Genomic DNA, 27,303 nt, shown 5'->3' on the forward strand with positions numbered 1-27,303 from the left:
AATGGGTCTTACAACCACAGACAAGATACTCCAGGAAACCCCAGTGGCTCCCATAGCAAAAAAAAAATATTTTTCACCACATGTTTTTTTAAAAAATAAAAAATTTGTTATAACTCAAGAAATACCAGTCCTGTTTGATGCAGGGTGATTTCTTTTCAGTGACACATACCCATTTGGCTCAATACAGGTTGAGGTTTTTTGTTTTGCTTTGGGATTCTCTGTCTTGGGACAACTCCCTTAAGGGGAAAAGGAACATATACGTGTATGTGTTCGAAAAATAGTCATAGGGAAGAACAAAATTAAATCACCCTTTAATATAGCTTGAAATACAATTTTAATTTTCTATTAGATCTTAGGGCCTACTGAAGTCAATAGAATAGACAGGTGCTCAGTTACATGAGGATTCAGGTACTAAAATTTCTTATATGTCTTAAAATGTCTTATAGCATATCTATTGGTGTTCCCATAGATGAGCAGCACACAGTGCCATTTGGACTCTTAATCAATGCAGGGAGAGAAAGAAGTCTGAAATAGCCTAGCAGTGTAATCTGTAATACAAAAATGAATACAGTGATGGATAGGAACCTGTGATTTAATGGAATATCACTTTGGATGCAACTACTTATTTAAAATCAGTGTTATATACTATCTGAAAGCTACATTTTAATAGGCTGTGCATTTTTTAGATATTTTTACAATAATCAGTCTATTTTACACAAAATCTTCCATGCTGAAAGTAGAATGTAGCAATAGGAGAAAATACAGAAATCCAGTATAATATAGTCAGGACATTCCAAGAACTAGATTTTTTTTTTGTCAACCCCCTCAAATAAATAACAATAGCTAAAATCTTTGCAGCCACCAGACTCCTCAGGACTCTCTTTTTACCACATGAAGTTTGATTTTATCCAGTTCAGTTACAATGTTTGGCAGTTTCACTTTTTTAATAAATTGTACATGTCTAATCCACACGGTCTCTTTGCATCATATCCATAATACCTCATCAGGCCATTGAGCACAGTATGTGCTTGTACACAGTCCAGTAACAATTGGATTCTGATTGCATATGGAGCTCTGCTACAATGCATTCACTCACACTATATTGTACTGGTGTCCTATAGAGTAATGTTCAAAATATCTCCTCTTATTTTCCCCATTCCATGAGGCTGATTTTAGCGTGCAATGATGTTGGGGTTTTTTTTCTTTCAAAAACAAAATCAACAAAAAAGACTTCTAAATTATTTTCTCGAAGTACTTAAACTGTCTCTTTACGGTTAAATAATTCCACTCATATCTTTGATATTTATATGAAATTATCTGAATAAATAAGATCCTAATCTAAGTTAAATAATGTTTCTTTCAGAAATATTTTACAAGGTCTTTTTTTAAAAAAATCACAAAAATATTGAATTAATGATGCTTTAAATGGGGGGGAAAATAACCATCCGACTTATCAGCATGGACTGCCTTGCAGAACATTTCGGAGGCATTCTTTCTTTAAATATCATGAATTATTCATCCCTGTTCCACACAGCAATCTCTTCTTTCTCCCTCCCCCTCTGCATGCACTTTTTAAGTTCAATACCAGTTGCTTTATTTGTACTAAAACATTTTCCATGTCAAACATATTTAAAAAAAAAACCAAACTCTAAAAGAATTCCCTGCGGCACTCCTTTTTCACAGCTGTCATGCTCCTATGGTTTGAAATAGCCAGATATTTTATACCCACATGCGCACACACACAGAGTTTTTGGCTTCACAGTTAATTTAATAGTATCTTCACCACACCCTGTAGTGTTCTCTTGCTCACCTGCTGGCTACAGTGCTGTCTTTTGTTGCAGGAAGAAGACTATTCATAGGATTATGCCGTTTATCTGTTATTAAAACCCAATACTGCCCCGTTTCACCCTCACTTCAATGTCTTAAATTATGGCTAAGTCCTTGTATGTCAGCAGCATCTTTGGGTTGAGAAAGAAAATTATTACTCCTTCAGCTCTGGACTATTTTGTTGACACTGAGGAGTTAAAAGCAGAGCAAAGGTACTTCTTTCTCCCTTGAGCAAACTGAGCATGCAAGAAGTGCTCTGTAAGTTTTAATTACAGACGTACATATTTCCCCCTCTCATTTTCTCAGTGCAAGAATGGATCAAGAAGCTCCTCCATAGCTGCCTTGGTGTGAAATCAGGCAATGTATTTCAGCAATTTTTTCCCAATTTGTTTCTCAGTTTGAAATGCTTGCGTGAGGACCCATTCCTTTAAATTTGTACAAAAGGCAGGAGGACATGTTCAAACAGGTCTGACTCAAGTGCTGGTGTGTTCTGGCCTTTGATAACCAGGAGTAAGAAGAATGCTGGAAGAAGAAAATCTGTCATGTTTTGCAAACTGATCTTTTCAATCTCCTTGCTGTGCTGATTGTCTATTTACATTTGGCTGCTGTTGTTTATATATAAATTGGTGTTTACAAGCCATGGAAAATTATGCCAGACTTCTGTTTCGTTTGTCAGGTTGAGCAACATTTCCAAATGAATAAAAGCAGTGAGCAATTGTGCTGCGTTATTCTACACAGAAATAATGTAAATGTTTCTTTTTGTCTTGGATGAAGAGACGAAGCTTAGCAGACTTTATTTATAGGATGTATAGACTTACCTTCCAGATCAAGACTTTGTGAGCTGCGAGGAAAGAAGGATGTCTGGCTTTTGTGAGACCCAGAGTAGGGGGAAGGTGCTGCCTTATTATCAGTATTTCCTAAAACACAATTGTAAGACATAAGCTGCCTGTCCTCATCTGAGTTACAAAGATTTTGGCTTGATGATGCTCCCACCATGTTGGGATTGTAAAATCTGTCTCTTCACACTCACGGAATGAGAGGAAATGGAGTTGGAAGAGCTGCAAGAAGTCAGCAGTTCCAGGGCTCCATCCTTCCAGACATAATGGACAGATGGGGCAAAGCATACCTCAGGTGTTGTCAGGATAGTGGAGGGAGAGAGATGGACACTCCCACAGTATTCCCACACGGGGCATGAATTTTGCTTGTCCAGAGCCATCAGGCTTGAGGAAGACGGAAACAGAGTTAACTGACTAAGGGAAATACTGTGGAGCATCCCCCTGTCCCATGGCACTGCTTCAGTTGTGCCTTTGTCCTGCACAGGTTTGCTGCAGCTCTGCTTTATTGCCATTCTCATGTTGCAGCAAAACCAGCTTCCCCCACAATCTGCTGTCTGCAGGTAGTGTTTGCAAAATTATGAAATTTGCACGTTTCACTGCAAAGTCCTACCTGACAATATCCAGCTGCCTGCCATCATTTCCAGCTTTTACATCATTATTTAGGACTGAGGCACATATGATTGCTACAACAAATCCCGAGGTTTCAAAGTCCTTGTTCCAACCAAGTAAAACCCAACAGGGAACACGTGACAGCCTTTAACTCAGTCCTGGGGAATTTCCATTAGAAAAAGGATTCATGAAGCCATGAAAACACACACAGGAAACCCAGTACCCAGTGGATTTGGTGTGTGCCTCCTGTTTGCACCTGCCAGATACTAGATATGGAAAATCCAAACCACCTTAAAGCTTTGGGAAAAACTTATAGGAAACGTTAGGAAAAATTTATAGGAAAGACCTATTCCAAATGGAAATTGCAATGTTGGATATCGGAGAAATCCAGCACATCTAAGATTGTCTGAGTTATGTGGATTAGCTACAGTAATCAAGGAGTTTAATCAGTTTGATGACAAATATTTCACACTATTAGAATGTTCTGAAGTCCAGCCTGATGACAATAAGCCTGACAGTTTTGTTTGTCATCCTTTCCCTAATAATATTACTTTCTCTGATTTGCCAGTGCAACTAGAAGCAGAAATCAGGCCAGAATGTTGACTCTGTTTCTGCCACCAGCCTGGGAAATCAGTTTCCATTTTCACATTGCATTGCAGCATAGCCAAATCTCTTGTAAGTTATATTTGTGCATAAAGCTAAATGCTCTAGGTAGGTAGATAGGGGCTATTTCTTAGCCACTCCAGTAATGGGCTTTATACCAGTCTTGTACGAAACATGAAAAAAAAAGCTTTGAAAATACACTGCAGAATATCACTCAACAAACCTGTCTAAATTAAGTTTTACTCTACTCAATATCCTTATTTTCAATAATCTTTTTGAGAGATACTTTCCAGATATGGCAAAGAAATGGTACAACACCAAATATTTGCAGGACATTTTTAAGCAAAAGTGATCATACATTTTGATGTCTCATGGAATGCCATTATGCAATTGGCATGGACATCAGCCCTCCCACTCTCTGTTTGACATCTGCTCAGCTTATGGTCTGGCTCCTACCTAACATTGCTCCATCATCATCCTGCTTCCCTGTACTCTCTCAGCCACAAAACTTGACTGAAGTAATGCTTTAAGTTACTGAAAGATGGAGGAGGGAACTGTCCTTCCTTTATCCTTATCTTCCTCCTCCTACTCACTGCCTTGCCCTCTTGACCTAATGGGGACAAAATAATCATGTTCAAGGATACTCCAGCCCACCAAGTTTTTCTGGATGCATGTTTTTAGGGAAATGAAGGGAAAATTGCAGTGGGAGAGGAGGTGTAATGGTACCCATGCTGCCCACCAGTTCCAAGCAGTAACTGTAGTGGTCACAGTCAGAAAGCCAGCTCAGTTGCTTTGCTCTCCTCGGAATGCAAAATAATTCTATTAACTGTGTAGCATCTCTGGGCAAGTATTGGCTTCCTAACAGCTGCCACTCTCAGCTTCCCCCTGGAATAAATGGCAACCCCCACAACCAGGTACTCTACGAGGCTCGTCAAATGCCTGCAGGTCAATAGTCACAACAGTCATTTGAGATGCACAGCGCCCTAAAGTTTTAATTAATCCGGTATACAGTATAAATACTGAAATATGTATAAAAAATTAATTAGGTGGTCTATGCAGCTCTGATTTCTCAATTAGTACTTACCATGCCGGAAAATTATATTACATGACTTTGAGATACATAAGGAAGCATGGGACTTTGGGGATTTTTTTTCTAATGCAATTATTACTTGTCATCAGCACTTGCTAACTTTGTCCTGTTTCACCTCCTAGAGCTCCAAAATACTGTGGGGGGAGGGCTACAGCCACCTCAGTGTTATAGATTCTGCCAGGCAGAAGGAAAGTTTCTCCTGTCAGGCTTTATCATAGCTGTATATCAGCAGGTCCTTAAGTTTCCTGCTCCCAATGATTTGGTGATCTCAGAAGTTCATGAGCAGCAAGACATATACTTGAAGGGCCTCAGAACCTAATAAATGCTCCTCTCTTCTACAGGACCTTCAGTTGAGTGTACAAACTACTCTAGTTTGCTAAAGAATACCATTTTATTCCTCCAAAGCCTAACACTGATGTGCAAATCTGCAACAGTTTTATTTTTGCTAAGTGCTACCTTGGCATTGAACTAAACAGCCATGAAATTGGTTCCAAATTTAGCCCAGGAAGATATTTCTACATGGACATGGACATGTAATCATATCCCTGCTTGTACACCAAGGCAGGACTTCTCATCCTGGCTGTCCTGTCACACTAACACTGATGCACTGCTCCCACTTTGGAGCCAGCTTATATCTAGCCTGTTTTGTAGGCAAAGCAGATTTAGTGACTGTGCACACAATATTCGACATTCCCTAAATGACACAGTCAGTTTCAAACATACTTAGTCCCCACCACTGCTATTATTGAAATGCCTCTCGCTGTATTTTCTGCATGTCAATAAAACTGGCAGGGTCAAAACTCAGTCTTGCCAATGTCAAAATGCAATAAAATACAACAGAAGCTAAACCTGTAACCTAAAAGAAATTGGTAAGCATCTGATGGGTTAATCCTGTCTTCCCTCAGAGGTATGAGCAGATCTAACCTGAGAGTTCGGCAGGTGAAAGTTTCATTTCTCACAAAAATAAAAGATTACAGGTAGTATCAGTCAAGTTCATAAATATTCCTCAGAAATGACTTTGAAGAACCCTCTCTATGAAAGAGTATAGCTTAATCTCCAGTTTCATTAATTCCTTAACTACTGTTCCGAGAGTGCCAAAAATAGGAATTAATCAAAACCAAGTGTAGTTACAGCATTTTTTTATCATAATATGTCTCTGACAGAAGCTACTGACCTGCCCAGCTACCTTTGCCACACATGCAGTAGAATTAAATATATATATTAAAAATATAAATATATATATATATATATATATATAAAGATATAAATTCTAACTTATTTAAAGACACTGGTTATAACCAGACAATCATGACTTTTCCTAGCATCATCTGGAATTAAACCACTAACACCAGCAAACAGCTTCACTGCTTTCCAAGATATCTAGGCCTAGACTTCCTGCATTTCATTCTTCTAACTTTTGTTACACATGTCTCTTTCTGCATGCTGGGAAGTAAGGAAATGCCCTAAAGCTGTATCATCTCTTGTTAGGAGTTCAGTGGGATCAAGTTAGATAGGTACTATGAGAAATACTGCAGAAAATGTCCAGAAAATAAGTCATGTTCAGGAAAATGTGCTGGTAAGTCTTCTTCCTCAGTCATTTTTGTATCAAGAACTCTACAGAGCCAAAATTAACACAACATGATTGAACTTAATGCCTTTCAGGGGCAGCACAACCATCAGCTGAGTCACTAACAGTGACTACTCAGAAAGCATCTCAGATTAAAACAGGAGGAGCAAGGAAAGCATGTGCTTTCTCTTGTCTGTGAGAAGATTTAGCCAGGGCATTTTAGGCAATTTCCACAAGTGGCAACCCTTTGTCTTTGGTCCCTGTTGTGAGGGGAGTGATGGGTGTGCAGTCAAATCAGACAAGAACTTTGGGATTTCAAAACCTGAAAGTAAGACAGCTAGACAAAAAAAAAAAATCTGTGTTTAAAGAGGATCATCTCTGGACTAAAGAGACAGAAGGGAGTGGGACAAACGGAAATACTTGCTGAAATCCTGCTTGGCCTCACTTCATCTAATACTAAGTAAACTTGCTAGAAAAGATTCTAGGTTCAACCTGGCTTTTAATTAGCATGCTGTTTACATCATCTATTATGAGGCTTTACATTGGATTTGACCCCGTTCCTGTCGCAGCCAACAGCAAAAGCACCACTAATATCAGTGGGAGCAGGATCAATGCTTTACTTTGTACGCTTCAAATTTAATGAATAAAAAAAACCCTGTTACTTATGATTTGTAGTTATTAGTTATCAGGTTAATATGCTAAAGGCAGCTTGACAGAGAATACTATTAATGAGCAAAATAAGGTTGCTGCTTCTGGACTGAGGTCACTTACAAAGAATGTACAAATGAAAATAAGGTTGACTTTTATTTACTTAAATATCTTCCTACATTGAATTCCTTTGGCAAAGTGTCTTTAAACATTTAAAGCCCTGTTTACAAGGAGGCTCTGAAAGTAGCTTCAAACCATTATATCCCTAATTGAATTCCCCAGGAGTCCTGTAAACTCAGAGGAAAAAAAGAAAGAAATCATAACATTTGCTAAATCATCTCAAAACATATTTCACTGCAAGGTTATGTGACCTGTTAGGAGTCTGAATGATTACTGGAACTGAACTACTGAAACCTTTTATTAACCAAATTGAAATCAAACAAAAGAGTAAAAATTTTGCTACGAAACACAAATATTCTGAAGATAACAGAATTAATTAAAGACATGTAGGTTGTATAGGGCAGACCAGATGCAAATTGCTAGGCAAGCGGGCTACTACATTTAAAATAAATGACTTTGTGGAAATTAAGTTTAAAAAAATCATGATGTTTAATAACCAATAGTCTACCCACCTCCTTCAATCCAGAAGTATTTTTTCAAGTGGAGTTGCAAAAGCTCCACATAATTTCCAACCAGCTATGCCTGTTGTGTATCATCCGTATGCGACAGATCACACAAGAGGCTACCGTTCATGTCTTAAAATGTGCAAAGCCTTGCATCCCTGTGAGCTTACCTGGCTTGTATGTTATTCCTGGGGGGAAGAGGAATCCCTGCTGGGCTGCCGCAGCCGCTGCCAGTGTCCGCTGGTCGTGTGGAAAAATTGGGATCATGAGCGGAGGCATGTGACCCTGAACCTGCTAAACAGAAGAGAGCCTCTGATCAGAAATAGCACAAATTTGTCTTGACAGGTATTTCTCCAGCACTGATAGTGTTCCTGCGTTCACACAGTCCCCCAGAACCTTCACCCTAATGCAATCCCTGCCAACTTCACATTATCACATCAAAGCCCTCACAAACATTGTTTTCCCTCAGTGTCAAAGGTGTAACAGTCTCGGTGAGCTGCACATTTCCCTACTCCTTCCTGGTTCTCTATTACATTGATTTGGTTTTTTTTAATTAGTATTCCCTGGCCTGGCACAAGGTAAAAAGGTAGAAAACAAAGTTTTTATTAAAAGTAGTGTGATATGTATTTCTATTAGTTTTTCACAGGTTTTCTCATCTTTGGTCACACAGTGATGAGCATTTAGAAGCAAACTAACACTGCAGTATCTACTTTGATGTTCAGATTTTAGCAACCTTAGGAAAATTTTAATTCTGAGATCTTACAACATGGTTCACATAAATACCATCAACTCAGGTATGTTATTTCAAAATCTCACCAGAGTACTAAAGAGCCTTCTAGTCAACACCACAACTCTTAAGATTTAAGGCTCCAACATCTTGGATCCTAAACAAACTAACATACTCTGCCACACACATCTCACTATAAGAAATAAATTGCTTGTCTGTCTAAGCAGTTTTACAGCTTTATGTGCTATCATGTAGCTTGGTAATTATGGAGCTGCATTCAGAGACCATTTCAGAACAAAACCTACTATATCAAATTTAATTTGACCGTAATAAATGTATCGAAAAACCACAAACATGCACAAAGGAAAAGATTCTTCTCCTTATACTAGCATTTGTATTCAATATATAGAGAATTATGTGATAAGATGATGCCTGTTAAATCCATAAGGTAATTTCCTAGTTCCTTAATTTACAGTATCTGTGTTTCAGAGACAGTGGCTAGGATCTCAAAGAATTTTTATCCATCATTTCTTAACCCCAGACATACCCGAGGGTTTGACTATAATTTCTCTGATTAGCACTTAAGCAAACATATAATGCTTTATATATCAAAGCTGGTAAATGTAGGAAATCATGGGGGTTTAGACAGAAAAAAAAATTCCCTCATCGTACCGTAAATCGGTGGAATTAAACACTATTAAAAACTTAAAGTACACTTCAAGCAATTTTTTGCATTTAATTCCTAAAAAACTTTTTTGGTCAAATCCCATATGTTGACCTGTGACATTGCTTAAATAGTGCCAAATTTTCTTGTCATATCCCCATTACTTTCACAACCATTGATGCAGTGCAGAAATGCTACTGTGTGTCTCTATGAGGGTTAATTTACCAACAACTCTTCTCTTGGGAAAGCCCTAAGATGGAGGTTAATAAAGGTCAAGCAAAAAATAAACACTTTACAGTATTTTTTGAATCCATTCCTCAGGAAAATCAACTTATAATAAAAAAGGTCTTTGTGCAATTACTGCTATGGCACTGGGGCGTGAAAGAAACTAGCTTTACGCAGCTATTTCTCTCATTTTAGCTGAGGTAAGCCTGGCTGTGTGTTTTAGGTTATGCATTAAACTTGGTCAGATTGGAGTTGATCCCCATGTGCCCAAAACAGGCACTCAGCTCTGATAAAATGGTGCTGGTTTTGCTGTCTGGTGTTTCTATACATCCTCTCTAAAGGAGCACAGCAAAGGAAAAAAACAACAGGCTTTGTTTGATAGAAGCAACTGTACAGGAAGAAATTCAATGCAATACAACTTACAAAAATTTGTAGTAGTTTCTAAATTGCATCTAATCAAATGGAGCCAAAATCATAAGAAATATCCCCCACATAAAGTATTTACATGGAGCAGCAGAGGTACAAGACTCCAACACAGTCTAACAAGACACAGAAGAGATCAGAGTGCTGTGGTTTGAGTGAAGGTGCAAACACACCCACTGCAATATTTCACTCCATTGTGTCATAAAGATAATTTGAAACATATCATAACCAAATCCTACAATGCATTCCTGTAGATTTTGATCAACTCAATTGTATAGATTTTGTTTAAATTCTCAAATAAAAGCACTTCTGTAAGTGTGGGGAATTACCATTTCAAGTTCTAGCTGCTATTCTTCCTACTCTGAATTCAGGAGCAGGTCTTCAGTCTATATAAATCAGCATAATTTGACTGTAGGTTACATTTAGGCTGTAAGTTTGGACTTACAATTAAGAGACTTAAACAGACTGAAAAACTTTCATACTGAAAGGCCATCATTCCCTCCCATGGGTCTTCCCTCTGACACATATGAAATGCTATTTCTATATCAGTGTTGGTTTCACAGAGAATTATTATATACATAGGTGTTCATTTTCAGCACAGGTCAACTGAAAAGCACAAATAAGCGCTGAAAAGGAAGATAATATAAAAGTATCACTGATCACAGAAAATCCAGTTAACTCCTTAATTTTTGACAGTTTCTGTTCCTGAGAGTTTTATTATTATAAAGATGATGGGTTTGATTTTACTTGGTGGGGGGAGAAATTAGGAGGAGGGGTTGATTGGTGTACTTCATAAAATCGGCTACATGCCCAGAAATTTTAATTGCTGAGATGTTCCTCAGGTCTTTCTGAAAACCAAGACGGGAGCAGATGCCCAAGAAACGCTCTGACTCTGTCTCTTCCCATTCGTAAAAATAGCGCATTGTTGGAGCGGCACTTTCCCCTTTTGTCTCCTCTGTGCTAAGTCGTTGATGATGCCATTTTTTGCCATCTGCCCCAGAGCTTCATTAAAGATACATGAATGGACTAACTGGGCTGCTATCTTGTGAGGAACAGGTGCTATTGTTTGTCCCCAAAGACTTGCACTAAAGATCTCACTCAGAATACTTGAGAAAGAGCATCTGCAGCAGTCAGTCAGAGTAACTTGGCAGAGCCCATGCTATGGGCTAATATGCAAACAGAGACACTCAGGGGGACTCATTTTTTCTTTCATGAAGTTTGGTGGGGTTTTTTTTCTTTTTTTTTTCTTTTTTTTTTTTTTTGAGGGTGTTTTTTGGGTTTGGTTATTTTTTGGTTTTTGGGGAGAGGCGGGGGGGATTGATGGGTAGTAAATGTTTGATTTTGAACAATTCTGCCAGTTTGTATTTTCAGCTGAATGTACAAACCCTGGAGGAGACTGGAATATATTCTCTCCAAAATTCATTTCTGCTGCCTCAAGTACATTCGACTCTTATGTTCTTATATAAAATTACCTCATGAAATTAATCTTTGTTTCTATACAACAAGCTCAGGTTTAACTGTGTTAAATACAAAAATCTGCCAAGATTAGGGAACATTTTAAAGGTATCATACCATTCCTTTAATATCCCATCATAACTCTGACGGCCCTTGGGAACTGATTACAGCACTTCCTTGCCTGAGATCTAAGTCAGGAAGCAACTTTAGAGCAAATCAGCCCTGATTAGTTCAAGAAGCAACTTCCAATTTGATTCTCCCTGAAATAATAAAAGCTGGTGGCCTGTTTGATAAACTGGGCAAATCTACACTGCTTTGTCCCACAGTTCTGTGAGTAATAATCTCAGAAGTTGGCTGAACAATCCTCCTTGTTAAAAAGTCATTGATAGTTAGAGTTTGGCATGGAAAATGTAAGCCAGAGTGATATGTTATACAAAAATAATGCTTTGAATTAAAATGATCTGCCTCTTTTGGATAAGGAGCACAGCACATTGAGTGAGATTGAAGAGGAGGAAGAGTTTTATCTTTAAAAACCAAAGCTGCATCTACAACAACTAACATTGCAAGTAGAGAAGTAAAGGCATTCAGAGAAAAGGATAGCAGCACTGCAAGCAAAGAAGCAGCTCACACATTTCTGCTTAGCTGTGAGGATCACAGGTTTCAAGAGCAGAAGTAATCCCACCCTATAATGGCAGATGAATTCCTCTTCCTTTAGAAGATGAAACTTTTCAAGCTGCCTCTCTCTGCACAATCTACTTCAGTAAAGAGCAAAAGTCCCATCTTTTTCCTCGAGAGCAAACATAATCTTTAGAATTTTTATCCCTTCTTTAAAGCTTTTTTTTCTTTTTTATTACATCCAGCACTAGTAGAAAGCATTTTGAATGGCTAAATATGCTCTAATTGCCTACAATTAAATAGCCTTGCTATTTAAAATTATTGCTACCCCCTTCTCCAATCAATTAGATTGCTGGACCCTGTTCTCAAACTGTGGAAGTCTTGAGATTTGTTTTGAATCTAGCAGACTATTCCATCACAAGTTAGCTGAGAAACCAATCTTTGAATTTACTGAATTGACATTTTTTTTCTGTAGTATAGGATGAACAGAACGTTTTGTTTGTGTGATGTTGCAGCCACTGTGAGAATGTAAGTTCTCACAGGGAGGTTTAGACTTCTAATAGTTTAAATTTTACTTTCTACCTAAGACTTCTTAAATTCTTGAGCAGTTGTTACACCCAGACTACAGCTTTAACCTAGGCCCTCACAGACCTTTGCATTTCCATAGTAAAAATGTGTTGGAAATTTTCTAGTCTCTCGTTTAGAAACTACAGTGTAATAGATTCCCAGGTAATGGCAGTATATCAAGTAAAGATGTGCATTTTCAGACTGCTCAAAATGTTTGTATGATCGAATGTAGTGGCCATAACTGATAGCTCAACAGGTTATATTTTAGGTTGATTCATTTTAAAATAAGACCTAATGGCACTGAAAGAAGTGTTTGTGCTCCCAGAACCATTAGTGCAAGATTTTAAATATCCTGTATATGATATGTCTTTACTTCAGCTGCATTTTAAATAGTCTCTATGCAATACATGGCACTGCTACTTTTATATCACTGTCAGATTTTTATGTATTTCAATAACTAGTGTTGGGCTTTGTTTTTTGAAAGAAAAGAAATATTAGATGTTTTGATAATTTAAATTTTATTTTGACTAAGCCATTCTGGGGGATGCTACAAGAACACAAACAATATGTTGCATAATGAAGCAGGAACTTCTTTTATGAAAACTTAGCATGTGAAAGTCAGAGGGACTGTGTAAATGTTAAAAGCAGTTACAAGCTAGGATTTCTGCAGGTTTGAGCTTAAATCTGCTCCCCAACTCTGCCAATATTGTTATGAACTCATGCCATCACTGACCCTTTTCATGGTCCCAGAAATGATCTAGTTAGAAAAACTGCAGAGGAATTGTACAATATTTTTTTAAGTGTCTTTGGATGCAGTTGAATATTGTGATTGTTTTATTTGTGCTGTTCTGGTGAAGCAAAGTGACTGCAGGCTGGGTGAGGTGTCCAGTTCAGTTGTGTAGAACCTGGCTGCTTTGTGTGCAGCTGTGGCTGGGCCTTTTGCTCTCAGAAATGTAAGTGATAAACTCCCCAGGCTTTGGCTCAATGGCCATCAACACCCAACATCCCCTGATGTAAAGGCAATCCGTGAGAGTGGATCCAAACGATTCAGTGAGAAATCCCCTCTAAGGAATAATCCCAGCGAAGCACCTGTGACTTGGCAGGAGGAGGAAAGGCAACTGGAAAAAGATGGGCTCCAGAAGACCCGAAGTGACCCCCCAGTCACTGTGTCATAGCTGGGACACTGAACATCGTGTCACTCTAGCTCCCACATTGAGAATTATTCAGAGACTTCTTTCTGCTCCTGCTAGCAATGCAGAACCGCTGGAGATCTATCTGTATAGGGAGGTATATTATGTTCTAATTTATCTGCCATCTAATTATCTACAGTCTAATTGAAAAATGTTTCCTCTCAGTGAAAGTACATGAGCCACAAAGAAAATGTCTGCCAATGGGATCCCAGGGGAAGTGTTGGCAAATAAACTGTAAAAAAGATACCATAGACTTGCAAAGTGAGAACATTTCATACTGGAAATACTATGGAAAAAATATGTAGCCCACTATTGAATTTGTAAAAGGATTGCAAGATTGCAACTGCTATTTTCTTTCTTTTCCCCTATCATTTTTTCCATTTGTCCAATGCATCAGCATGATTTGTAGATTTAAGTCTACTGCAGTGGCCACAACATTAATGTGAAAATTGCAACCATGATCATATAGCAAAACAGAGCATCCTTATTTTTTATTATGTTTTTTCCTCACCACTTTGAAACTTGAAATTAAATAAACTTAAGTTCCATCTACTTGAGAAATCAAGAAGGAAGCTACAGAAAAATACTGACACTGAAAACAGAACAGTTTCAAACACTAGATATCGTTTAATTTCTATTAGCTTCTCGTTATGTTGCCCTGTTTTTATCTAGCTCCTTAACTATCTGGAAATATAGAACTCAACTTAGGATGATCTCATGGAGTTAGGAGTATGATAAATGGTAATTAAATCTATTTAAATTGTCTGTATTTTAAGAAACTCTCACTAGGAGGGATGGAGAACATCTCTGCTATAGAGAAATAAATAAAACATGTTATGCAAAAGTGAATTTATGGTTCATTTGGAATTAGAGATCTACCACCTTTTCAATCCATACAAATGCATAATCTTGTCAATTAAATATTATTGTTAAGGTCTAGTAGTATGTTAAAATCACTTTAAAGTGCAACTAAGGAAAATTCATGTGTGTTTATTACTCCTTAAGGGTCTATTAGTGGGTATTTTATTCAGATTTGTGTTGTAAAATCTGCATAAACTCAGCATATTGTTATCCCCCTGTGTGCATTTGTTTGGTTAAAGCATAACAGCAAATCTCTATTACTGCAACTTCTGGAAAAGTCAAGAGAACTAAAACAGTCCTAATTTTAATCAGATACAAACAGTTATCTCTACAGAAGTGAAGAGTTGACTATTATGCAAATTGTCACGGTTAGTGGTCACCAAGCCATCACAGAAGACTGAGCAAGTCAATTATTTCAGATATTTCCAAAGACTAGTGAAGATGTATGTTTCTCATTTGCACCTTGTCTTATTCACACCAAAATAAGAAAAATATTGCAGCCTAGTGATACTTGTTGATATTTTTTATACACGAAAGCTCCATTACTTCAGTTCAAATCTAAATATAAATTATGCTAGAAATCCCTTATTAGCTATGTTTTAATGATGATACGAGAATGTGCAAATTTTGGAGTACACTGACATTTCCTGTTGGTGGAAATATTTAAAGTAAAAGATGCTTTAAAATTTGTGTATAGTATTGCTACTTTCAAGAAGAGTTTCTCCCCACACATCTTTTCAAGACAGAATACTTCTTTTTGAATACTAACCATCGCTAGTTATTAACATGAAACTAATTCCCTCAATGTATGGTATAAAAAAGTCATATCAGACCACAAAACTGGTGGTTACTAAAGGAATTACTGTCTTTCACTTTAAAGAGAATGTCCAGCAGATGTAAAAATAAAAACAAAACCAGCTTTCAATCAAAAGGATCAAAAATCCTTCTACAAAAAAAGGTGCAACAAAATAGAACATATTTAAACAAATATAGAATATATCAGAAATTCAGAGGGGGCACTGATAAAAATGGGAATTCTGACATTTTCTTTACTGTTGGAAGAATTTTGTCCTGAGCAGCATATTCTTTTTAAAGCAGCTCTCTATATTTTCACAGATATTCCACATTATAATGTCACTTCATAAGGACTACTACTTACTTTACAAGTATTAATTAATTCAAGCTCAAAGACTCATTCAGGAGAGAGTATTACAGCTACAGTTTACACAGGAGGACCCTCAAAGAGGCCTGGATTTCTATTCCAGGGGCAGAAGTGGTGATGCATGGTGCGCAGGAACCAATTCCATTGTCATCTGCTGCTTGCAAACCTTTACATCCCACCACACAGCTGTGCCAAGAGCCACCCGAGGTGCAGAGCCAGGGCTGAGCAGGGACCTGCTCTGTTGAAAAAGCAGTTTTGAGCTGGTCCATGCCAGCACTGCACAGTTTAGCCCTCCAACACTTGCAGGATCCAAGGGTGGAGGTGAGGCACAGGTGCAAAAAAAGAGACACATTTCCCATTCCACCCAGTCCTGTGGTCGATTTCTACTATTTATAATAAAGAAGAATAAATTCAAAGAGAAGGAGAGGCAAGTGTTGCTACTTTTCCTCAAGCCTAAATGCATAATATTCAAGAGACTAGGTCAAAGGAGTTACTCACATCCAGTGAGAATATTCCTGCTCCTGTATATTTTTGAAAGCTATTTAATGCAGAATAGTAACCTAGATAACTTCCAGAAATCATATGATGTTTATGGAGTGTTTAGATCGAAACACAAAGGGTTATCAAAGGCAATTATGTGGAGAACTAGCTTAATGCAGAAAACTCCTGTGTCTAGAGATCAAAGTCAAATCAGAATACTGATTGCATGCAAAAATTAATTTGTTCCATCTCTTCCTAGGATTCCTTAGATTTTGGCATGATCTGACCGTCTTTACTCAGAAAAGGATCCAAGGAACTGGTGTGTTTACACAGTATGACTGAGGTGATTGCCACCGCTGGTACATGGTAATTATTGCAAATTTGGGAGCAAGCGCTGGAGTTTGTAAACTTCCAGTGACATCCATACAGCCTGCGTGCTTCCTACAACTGTCTCACTCCAGTGGGTTTTATGGGCTTCTCAACCTTCTACAGCATTTATGATTCATCTACAAAAGCCTTGTGAAAGAACAAAACCATTCGAAAGGTAAAATAAGGCAGGAAACCAGGAAATCTTTGAAACGAGCGCTGGGTATTTCTTATCCAACTTGAGATATTACAATTCCCATTGTGAAAAAACAAAACCATTAGAATGGTTAAATAAAGCAGAAAATCAGGAAATCTTTGAAAACAGCAGTGGGCATTTCTTATCCAACTTTAGGTATTAAAATTCCAGCAACATCTATGGCTCAGATATGAAACCACACCGCCGCGCTGCCTTTTCTGCGGAGGATCCCGACGCTCCAGCGGGAGCGCCAATCTTGCCGTTCTCTGCCTTTCCCCGATTTGTCACAGCTCCAGCGGGGCCGAGGGCGCGATTTCGGCCGCTGGCAGCGCCAGGCTGCGGCGGCACTGGGCCCGGAGCCTGGGGCAGGCCGGGCTCCCCGGCGGGGAGGGATGCTCGGCGGGCGCTGCAGCCGCGGCGCACGGCGGAGCCGCGGTCCCGCTCCGCCGCCCGGCCGCACCGGGCCATCCGTGCGGGCTCCGAGCCCCTAACAATGGCCCTTTGTCCAGCTGTGGCCGCTTCCCCCCTCTGCAGCCAGGCCTTATCTGCTCAGGAAATGCCTGCTTTAACTGACAGGTAGGAGATTAAATCTACAGCTGCCGAAACACAATCTCCGCTCTGTTAGATAGGCTTTCATTGAAACGCGCTACAAACACATAATTTGTTTATGTTGTACCAGCAATCTTTGACAAAGCAGACTGTCTAGCTGAGACAAACGTGGTTAAACCCATATATTGTATTATTTCTGCTACACAGAACAAGCTCTTAAAACGTAGAAACTACACAAGGCACAAAGCTCTAGCTGTCTCAAGAAATCAAGAATAGATGACTTCTTGTTACACTAGCCCCCTTTACACAGCATAGCATGTGCCCTCCTGGAAAACATCCACTGTGATTTCTTTTTTTTTTTTTTTCACTCTCCCCTCTGCACCAGCCCCCTCCCCCTCCCTTTTTTTTTTTTTCTTTTAAAGGCGATGGTTCAATGATGTTTATGTTTCCAGGTTTTAAAGTTTCTTTTGTTTTCTCTAGCATCAATAGCTATAAAACAACTAAGTCAGTCAAAGGATGCCTTTAGTTTTAAGAAACAAGGGGATATTTTTGAGAGACTACTTCTCAAAGAAAGAATCATTTTCCAGACACACTGTCTGGTCTTCCTGACTTAATGCATGCTCAAACCGAAGTTTTGCCTGACTAATGAATGCCGGACTGACACCCCCCACCCCTTCTCTCTCTGTTTTTTAATCATCAATCACCTATTTCTCAAAACATTACTTCATTTTTGTTACACCTTCTGCCTTATTTTAAAATAATATTGCTGGCTGTTTATTTCAAATGAAAGGCACGGGGAACTGATGAATTAAGTGTTTATAAATCTGAGTTTTCAGATTGAAAACAACCTTTTCCATAATGCAAAGGCTTTATAAGTAAAACCTGTCCTTTAGCCTGAGTTTCTTCTGGCCATATATTACTCCCAGTAAACTCTGCTACAAGAACTAAATGAGTGCTATATACTGAATATGAGAAGGGGAGGAGAGCCTCAGAAATTCACTCCAGTGGAGCAGGACTCCCAAGAACACTGTGGCCCATAGCACTCTTGTCTTTCTATGTTTAAGACTCCATTCTCTGCTGATCTGCATATGCACCTCCAGTTAATGTTACTGGGAGTTGTGTGCACACACAGATGTGCTCAGCCACTGGCATATTCAAACATCCCTTCACTCTAGTGAAATGTAATAAATAAATTTATATTAAGCATACAGATGCTCAATAAGGAAGATCTTGTAAACCACTGAGTTGTTGCTCTAATGGTTAATAATAATTAAAAAGGAAAAGAAATAGGAAGAGTAGTCAACATTTTAATGTTTGATCGTTCACATTACTTCTATAACCTTCCTGCCTCTCCTGGGGCATTCTCTTCCATACCCTTTTGCAGCATGATGGTTTCCATATTATTTTATTTAACCTTAATCACAGCATTCATCTCTGGGTTTGAGAGGAAGCTGTAACAGAGCTACCCTACAAGCTGCCACTCAGAACATTCAGTTTGGCATAAAATTAAAAAAGTATGCAATAAACTGGCTGAATCCATAGGGAATCCCTCAAACAGCATGGATAATGAGGGGAATCCATAACAGACATAAACAAACCCAGAAAGATGTCTGGGGCCAACATCATTATGTAAGATATATGCCCAAGATGTATGGGCATACGTTTGAATGTTCAAACTAAGCCTGTATTAGATTGATTGAATCTCAGCATGGGGTTCAGTTAATAAACAAACCTTGCCTTCAGAAAATATTTGGAGCTGAAATCGTGTATTATAGCCAGGCACCTACTACATGTGGCACTAAGATGCCCTCCTACCTTAAAGCTTTGTTAAAACAGGATGGTAAAGGAAATTAGAAATCCATACTACCAGAGGAACAGATACAATTTTCAGGTTAAGTGGCACCACTCTAAGGCAGTTGTTATCCACAGACTGTATTTCAGTCTATGCACCAGGGGCATATGAATAGAATTCACATTAAAAATTAGAGACCGTTTTGAATCTTTGGGCTTTGATTCACACTTCCCATGTTTTTTAAACATGTTACTCATATTCTCATAAAGGATACAACAATAATGCTAGCAAATCTTTCTGGCAATTATTAATTTCACTGTAGAATAGCTTTTTTGCTATGCTTGGCTTGTTAAAAAAATGCATTTTGCTCACCTCAGGGTACACCATTAGCTTTCATATTTGCTCTTTTCCTTTTTTTCCAGGTTTTGTTTAAGTATTCTTCTTAAACCTGTATATTAATCACTGCTCAGAGGGTGAAAGAATTTGCAGGAGCAGCTGAAGTGCTACTTTTTTCCTAAAGTAGGAACTAGTTAGTGCTGACACTTTTTATTCATTGGAAGATGAATGAAAGAGAGACAGAGAAAGAAAAAAAAAATTAAGAGTAAGAATGAGGGCTGACTTGGTGGTAGAGAGTCCAACAGATCAGTCTAAGTTAATAAATTCTTGCAAAATTGTGAGGTGCAATGGCATGTCCTGGTGACAGCCAGATCCAGAAAGTTACCCCTGTCATAATTTTGGTCATTGGGCTGGGTAATCAGGAAACAAGAGAAAGATTTCTACAAAAACACCCTTCCAAATAGGCTTCCAAAAATCAGAGCAGAAAACAAAAAGCTTCTTTCAATAGCTCTGTTCCAGTTCTTACATCTGTGTTTACCTGTAAGCTACTGCACTCAGTTTTGAAGCACAGTATTGTGGTGTTCTTACACAGGAAACAACTGCAAAATATTTCAGAGTGTGTACCTGTAGCACCTTAGTTCTCCAGCACCATGTCCACATGTTAATAATGTTTAAGTGCACTGAAAATGACTTTAGGAAAATTTGTTTTCTCCTAAAAAGTGGACTGTGGAAGTTTGTGTGTAGCACTTGCCCTGATAAAGTCACATATCTTAACAAGCAGAAGCTTCCCTATTAGATTTTTTAAAAATAAAAGTATCTCTTTCTCTACGTATATAAATTTATAAGTGTGTAGCTATGTTTATGTAATTAATGTTATAAATATAAAAGCATATTCTACATATACACGGGTACATATAGAATAGACAGATCTGTACATGTATCTATAACACATTTCTATACATATATTTTTCACAAATAATCTTAACTATGCATATATTTTAAATATATATATTTATATACATATATGTAGAACATGCTTTCCTCTTGTTTCCCAAATCCCTCACTCAGGATTTCTGTGTTCTTAGATCCATCCATTTATACAATTCCCCTGCTGTACTCCTGGACAGTCTCCGTTTAAATTACTTCCTGGGACACATAAAAACTGTGTTTCTGCAACACTTACTCTGGGCAGACCACCTTTATCAGGAGCTGTACTTTGAGCATGATACATTTAACAGGTTTGCTGCTGAGTGAAGAAGTCAGCAAGGCAGCTGGGCTAATCATATAGTTACTTGAATAACAAAAAGAAAATGGTTTTAAAAATCGTTCTATCACTCACATCTCTTATTGCTGGATTTCTTTCTGTCTCTTCTATTTATCAAATAATTTTTTCTCCTTCCCTTAATCTCTTCACTCCTCGCCTTCAGTCTCTTTACAAAACTCTTAGCATTAACTCTCACTTTGTCTCTTTTGGGGGTAGATTTTCTTGTATGCAAGGTAGCTATCCAGCAGTAAATTCTCCTTTTTAGGTAGCTGATACCAAGAAAGTGATGCCAAAAATCTGTCAATAAACTTCCATTATAAGGAAGGAGATCATAGTGAAGTACATTTGGTTTTCTTGTCTTTAGGATGGTCATTATCAAAAATTCAGGAAAAGCTTAGGCATAAAAGTAGCAGCACATCAAGGAAATGAGGACACCTACAAACATCTGGTTTTTAAGATAGATACATGCAGCTGAAACAAATTAAAATTGTGATTTTCTAAAAGCCTCCCACTGAACTCAAGTGTCTTCAGAGTAAACAATTCTGTTATCCAAACTCCTTGTTTTGTTAGTCCATGATTTTCTCCACCATGTTTCCAGGTAAATAAGACTTTTCAGCATGCAATTTTCTATTTCAGTTTAGGTACTCTTTTGAAAATACTTTTCAGGTTATTTGATTTCGCATTTTCTTATTCTCATTATAAATCAATCTAACTCCAAAAGTGGAACAGAAGAAAATACAAGAAAATAGGATACCAATATAGGTGTACCAATAAAGAGTTGGTAGGATACCAGTAGGGTACCAATAGGAATTTCTGAGATGTGAGGACAAGTGGGCTGAACAGGATTAATGTGAGATGCACAGAACAGCTAATCCACATGCTTATTTTTGACCACACTGGTATTGTATTTTTAAGGGATGTGAAGGGGAGAAGTGTGGTAAAGTATTTTAAGGAAAACTTGGTCATTAATGTGTAGAAATTATTTAATGCTTGGACCCAGAAATGTCCATCCATTCTTTTTAGAATAGATCAGATGTCTCTGTGATGTTACTCCTATCTGTCTGCTTTATTTTGCAGCTGAACAGGGCAATAGAGGAATCCCCAGTGCACTTTCACTCATACCTGCATCCCTGGTATTGCTGCCCCACAGGTGCCTGCTGCAGTGGGACTGTGCTCTTTGCAGCTGTGTTACAAACAACACTACAAACCCAGCTCATCTCAGCATTCATATTGTATTTTTTCAGAGTACATCTCCATTCTCCCTCCTGGAAGCCTGGACCATGTTCAAATCTCTCATTTGTTTTCCATGCTCACTGTCTGACTGGCTTTTGCTGTTACAACTCACTGCTATAACCTCTGTGCTATGCATAATAAAAATCTTTCCCATCTGAGTTGTCTGCCATGGTTACTGGAAATCTGCTCTATGTAGCATTCCCAAGAGCAGGAAAGGAAGGTGCCTTAACTGCAATTGGATAAATACCACCTTTTCTTTAAAAGGAACGTTTACCCTCACTGAAACCACATCTAATAGTGACTGCTAAGCTACCCCCACATCTGCAATAGGATTCCTGCTAATTTGCATTTTACTCCTTCTGGTGTTGACATAATAACTGGAGTATATGCTCCTTTTCATTTTTCATTCCTTGCATTAAGAAAAAAAATATCATTTCCCTAATATTTCACAAAACTTCACCAGAAAATATAGCTAGGGTAAAAACTATCTGATCCCTGCCTTCTTATGATGCTTTTTAACTGAGTTTGCATGTTAATTTATTGCATGCTTTGTTTGTAAATGTGCTTCTGAAATAAATGAAGCATTTACAAATATGATTAATCTACAGATTCAGAAGCACGCCATAAAGAAACAAATTGCTGAGTGCCCTTGTCCTTTTACACAGAAGCTAAAACACAACTTTCAAATGTCTAAGACTGCCTAGCTCTATTTTTTCTTTCAATAAAGTTGTTTAAAATGGATGTTTTCAGCAACCAAATTTTTACTAAGTTCTTGGTTCCAGTTTCATTTATACTAGTGTAAGTCAGAAGCAACTGCAACATATGCTGTAAACCAACACCAGTGTAAACACTGTGTAGATGAGGTCAATATAAGGCTGTTATTGTATGACTTTTAAAGTGCTCATGTAGATTAATATTCTCACCCCTTAACAGATTTAGACACATCAGCATGAACACAGAAATGCAACAAGTTGAAAATTCAAAGTACATCCACTAGTGTATTTTATGCCACTCACATTTTCAGTCAGACCACCCAGAGCAAAGAAAAGAAAAAGCCACAACAAAAAAAGCCCTCTGCATTGTTTGCAATAATATGGAAGGAAATTGAGTGTATATTCTCTTCTTCCTGTATTTTCCAGCTAGATTAAGCTGTTGTCTTCACAATTGCCTCCCAGCTGCTGTGACTTGTGAAAACAACAGACCCTGCTCTGTTGTCTGCAGAAAGCCTGGATTGTTATGAGTAACTTTATTGCAGGCACATGAGTGTGTTAAGACTTTAAAACACGCTCAAATGTCATGTGCACACCCAGTGACGGGCAAGAATAATTATGAAAAAACAAGAATTCTATGTCTACGAAACAGTGTCAGACAAAATGGGCCATTCATTGTGTTCCTTTGGGAATGCTTGGACTCTCCAGCCAGAAAACAAAAAAGGCACTTTTTTCCTGCCGTAGGCTGAATACTTAGCTTTGCCATCTGAGCCCTAAGAAAACATGGGCCCCCTCTCTAACTACTGGCTGGCCCGCACACAGTAAAAAGTATTAATGTCCCCCTTTTTTCCAGCAGTTCCCTCTGTGTAGGCTGCGGCCAATGTAAAGTCAATGCAAAGACAAAACAGTTTGCCTAACATTAGTAAAAAAAACATAACTCTTGTGCAGTCTGAAAATCCCTCTGACACACAGAAGTTTTATTCTAAGGCATATCCCCTCTATCCTTCGGCGAGTTACCGTAGCTACTGTTAATGCTTTTAGCAGGTAATAACTGCTGCCTGCTGCTCCCCTTCGAGCTTTCCAGAAGTCTGTGGATGAATCAGGTTGTGTACAATTGTTAAAAATTATTATTTAATTGCCTCTGTTCCGTTTTCACAGCTGGTATTCCTAAGGAGAATCTGTCTGCCCCTGAAAGGATTCTTAGAAATGGAAACGTAACATGGCTTAGCTCAGCATCAGGTCATTTTGATATCAGTTTTTTTTCCTCACAGGTGGACTAACTCCAGTCTCATCTTAAAAGTTAAATTACAAGCAAATGAAAATATTTTTGTGCTAGTTCTAATAATATTTTCTATATCAGACAGCATTTGTCTAATGTACATTTTTCAGCTAAGAAATCACACTTGTCCGTATTTTTTGATCCAGCATCTACTCAGCATATTCAGCTAAGTGTTTGTACATCTATAAAAGAGGCAACTATACCAATTACTAAACTGGAGCAATGTTTCACAGAAATAGAAACAACACACAGTAACTTGGAAAATCCTTGTGTGCTACCCATAAAAAGACAATAATTATTTCTTATGAATTTGGCCCAGTGTCTGAATATGGATTTCCAGTTTATTATTTAAGACATTTATCAATTATTTTACCTTGCCATGCTCAAAGCAGGCCAGGAAATGAGAAAACAACGGAATCATAATTCCGAAGGGCTCTAGTGCATCTGTATGTTCATAAGGAGTGACAGAAGGAAAAAGGAAGGGCAAACTGTAACTTCCACAATTTTCTGGGTTGTAATTTTCTTCACTAAATCCTCTTATTTTACTTAGATAACATAGGTAGATTACATCTACAGCGTTAAATGAGTTTTGAAAGGATATAGTGCTTTAACATTAAATTCCTCCCTTCTCCAGGGCATGAACTGTCCTTCCTTATTTGTACACTGTGTAAGCAGCATCTACCAGAATATGACAGTGATCCTGACTGGGGTCTCAACCAACTGTGCAAATATTAGTACTTGTAATATTATAATAGGAGGCCATTATGGTTAATATTGTGTCATGCCAAGATATCCCAGGGGGACACATCAAAGATGAATGTGCACAGGTAAATTGTCTTGTCCTTTCCTAGAATCTAAAAGAGCAAGGTTCAGACCACTTCTTGTCGCTCCTAATATGAAAGTACAGGCTTAGCCTCAAACATGTATTTAAATCAGAAACATACAGTACTATGAAATGAACCATCAGGCCATCCATGAATTTGTTTTAACAATCCAACAACATCACCATTTCTCATTCATCCACTTAGCTTAATTTTCCTACCATCACTTTCATTGCTGAGGTTGTCTCTATTAAGCCATTTTTTGTGCATCATTAACTTTTAACCAGGCATCGATAGCTTTATTGTTTAAATTGCGTATGACTTTATTTAACGTCAGCATTTCTTCTGGCTCCTGACATGAAGTCACATTTTATAACTAATTAAATTGATCCCTGGGAAGCAGAAGCCACTAAACGGAATTATTCGTACCCAAGTGTCAATATATTAAATCAAAGGGCTAATGAGTTGGGTCACTGCTTCTTTTATCTGAAAGCTGCTGCAGAATAGAATTCATACCAACCTCTACTTTGTGCTTTAACAATCAATTTTATTTAAACCAAAGGTAACTAATTAATAAATTTTGATATAGCTGTAAATAATACATTTAAGCCTGTTTTTACCACTTGAGTACACGTTAAGTCTACTCTTTTAGGCAGAAAAAATGCTTTGTTGATATAAACTGTCTAAAAGCATATTTTTTTAACTCCCCGTGTGTAAGGAGCATTACTTCTAGGTGATAGAAAGCTTCCAAAATGACTTAAAAGGTGTTTTGTAAGTAAACAGTTTTGAGAACTTTTCAGTTTTCAGCCATTTCTATTATAGGCGTAAATCAAGATGAAAATTTGCCTCTTGGAACTGACAATACTGCCTAACGAAAGTGATTAAGAAATGACTAAATTTGTCATGTCAGCTTTTCCTATAGCTCTTGCAGCTGCTGAGTAATATTTTGGATGCTTTCACTATTTACATCTGGACACTACTTTTAAAATTCATCACCTAATAATTCATACCACTCACAGATTTTGTCATAGTTCAGCTTTCTTTGACAAAAGGCTTGTCGATGGTTCAAGAGAGCTATCTTTACTGAAGTTGTCTTCAACTAATCTGTTTATGTCCACACTGTTTAAAAAGACATTCTGAAAATCTCTCATGCCTCAAAAGCACATTTCAGTGTCTCTTTGTTTTGCCTGAGAACCAATCAACTTCTCTTATTTTATAACCTTTGGAGAGTTCACCTGTATGGAAGCAGCAAGTGCACTTTGACACTAACTAATGTTTATAAGCTATTTATAAGCTATAATTAGGCTTGAAGTCAAAGAGCATTTAAAAAATTCAGAAAAATACAGGTTTTGTTGGTTGGGTGACATTGCCATATTTGTTTGAGTGGAGAGCAAAGATAGGTGAAAACATGCCTTTCTTTAGCAGCCTAAACAACTAAAGTTTTGATACAGCTTGCCATATGCATAAGGAGATCAGAAAAGGGGTGAAATAAGACTTTCTCTCATTCATTCATCCTCTTCTCCACAGCAAATAGGACCCTGAAAGGAATGTGACTGAGGTACCACCAGCTCTCTAATCTACATCTACAGCTGCACCCCTCGACACAAAACAAACAAAGAAATTATAAACTGGTTTCAAAGAAATACCTGAGCAACCATTGAAAGCAAGGCTGAGATTGTTCCCCTGAAACTAATGGTTATTTTAACACATAATGGTGAATTAAAAATAGGATGGCAGCAACGTCCTGCTAAAACTCGGGTTTGTTGTTTCACCACTAAGATCAAATGCAACACAAGGAACAGCACAGATCTTTTTTAAAAAATGCATGTTCTTGTACCCACACATCATTTGCTTTCTCAAACAGTAAATTAGGGGTTTTCGGCCAGCACAGTGGTTGCCTTATAAAACGACTTTAAATAGTCACTTTTATCCATTTATAAATGGATATACTTTGGAGGGTCAAGTATGTGCTGTTGTTTCACACCACAAATGTTTTTTTTCGTTTCCAATGGTTAAATGTCATGAGAGCGCTTGACCCTGCTACAGAGCATCATTCAGTATCTGGGGGAAACCACAAATATGGCTGTACCTGTGGCTGGCATGAGATCATTTAAAAATAAAAGATCATTTCAAAAGTGGACTCTGTAATAGTGAGACATTTGCACCTACAAATATTTATTAAATATGGACTGCCTTAATATATATATATTCTGTAGTCTTTATTCTTCTCTAATGTAAGGGGTTTTTTTCCAAATGTATGAAACATTTGGAGCTATAGCAACTCTATATCATAGTTAGATTAATGGGCTACCATGAATGGTCATTGAATATACACAGAACTTTCTTTTTTTTTTTTTCCACTTAGATGGCTCAGGGAAAAAAAATATTTTTGATAAAACTGGGAAAGTTCTACACAAGTATTTCATGTCTTTGGTAGAATTAAAGAAAGACTTAAAACACAATGGTGTTACAACTCCGTCAGCCACAGTTTCTGTGCAAAGCACAGAGGGAGTTTCATGTAAAGAATGTTTCAGAATGTTACAGACTTAATGTTGCTGCTGGAGTTCACAGAAAACAAATTGCAG

General features: G+C 37.8%; 1 protein-coding gene across 23 annotated transcripts in view; it reads right to left on the reverse strand.

Annotated features, from left to right (window-relative positions):
• The window catches only part of SOX6 (SRY-box transcription factor 6), a 371,335-nt gene that overhangs the window by 89,364 nt on the left and 254,668 nt on the right, over positions 1–27,303 (reverse strand). For 10 of the 23 annotated variants that reach the window (XM_021525593.4, XM_077784278.2, XM_021525597.4 and 7 more), the window contains 2 exons: positions 7,974–8,097; positions 2,646–2,744 (listed from right to left, as the gene is read on the reverse strand). In XM_021525593.4, coding sequence (XP_021381268.2) covers positions 2,646–2,744; positions 7,974–8,097 — 223 coding nt within the window. The remainder of the gene's footprint in view (positions 1–2,645; positions 2,745–7,973; positions 8,098–27,303) is intronic. The other 13 variants (XM_085581448.1, XM_085581446.1, XM_085581447.1 and 10 more) reach the window with 3 other exon arrangements.

Source organism: Lonchura striata, chromosome 5, assembly GCF_050655825.1.
Source record: "Lonchura striata isolate lonStrDom1 chromosome 5, ASM5065582v1, whole genome shotgun sequence".
NCBI classification, from domain to species: domain Eukaryota; kingdom Metazoa; phylum Chordata; class Aves; order Passeriformes; family Estrildidae; genus Lonchura; species Lonchura striata.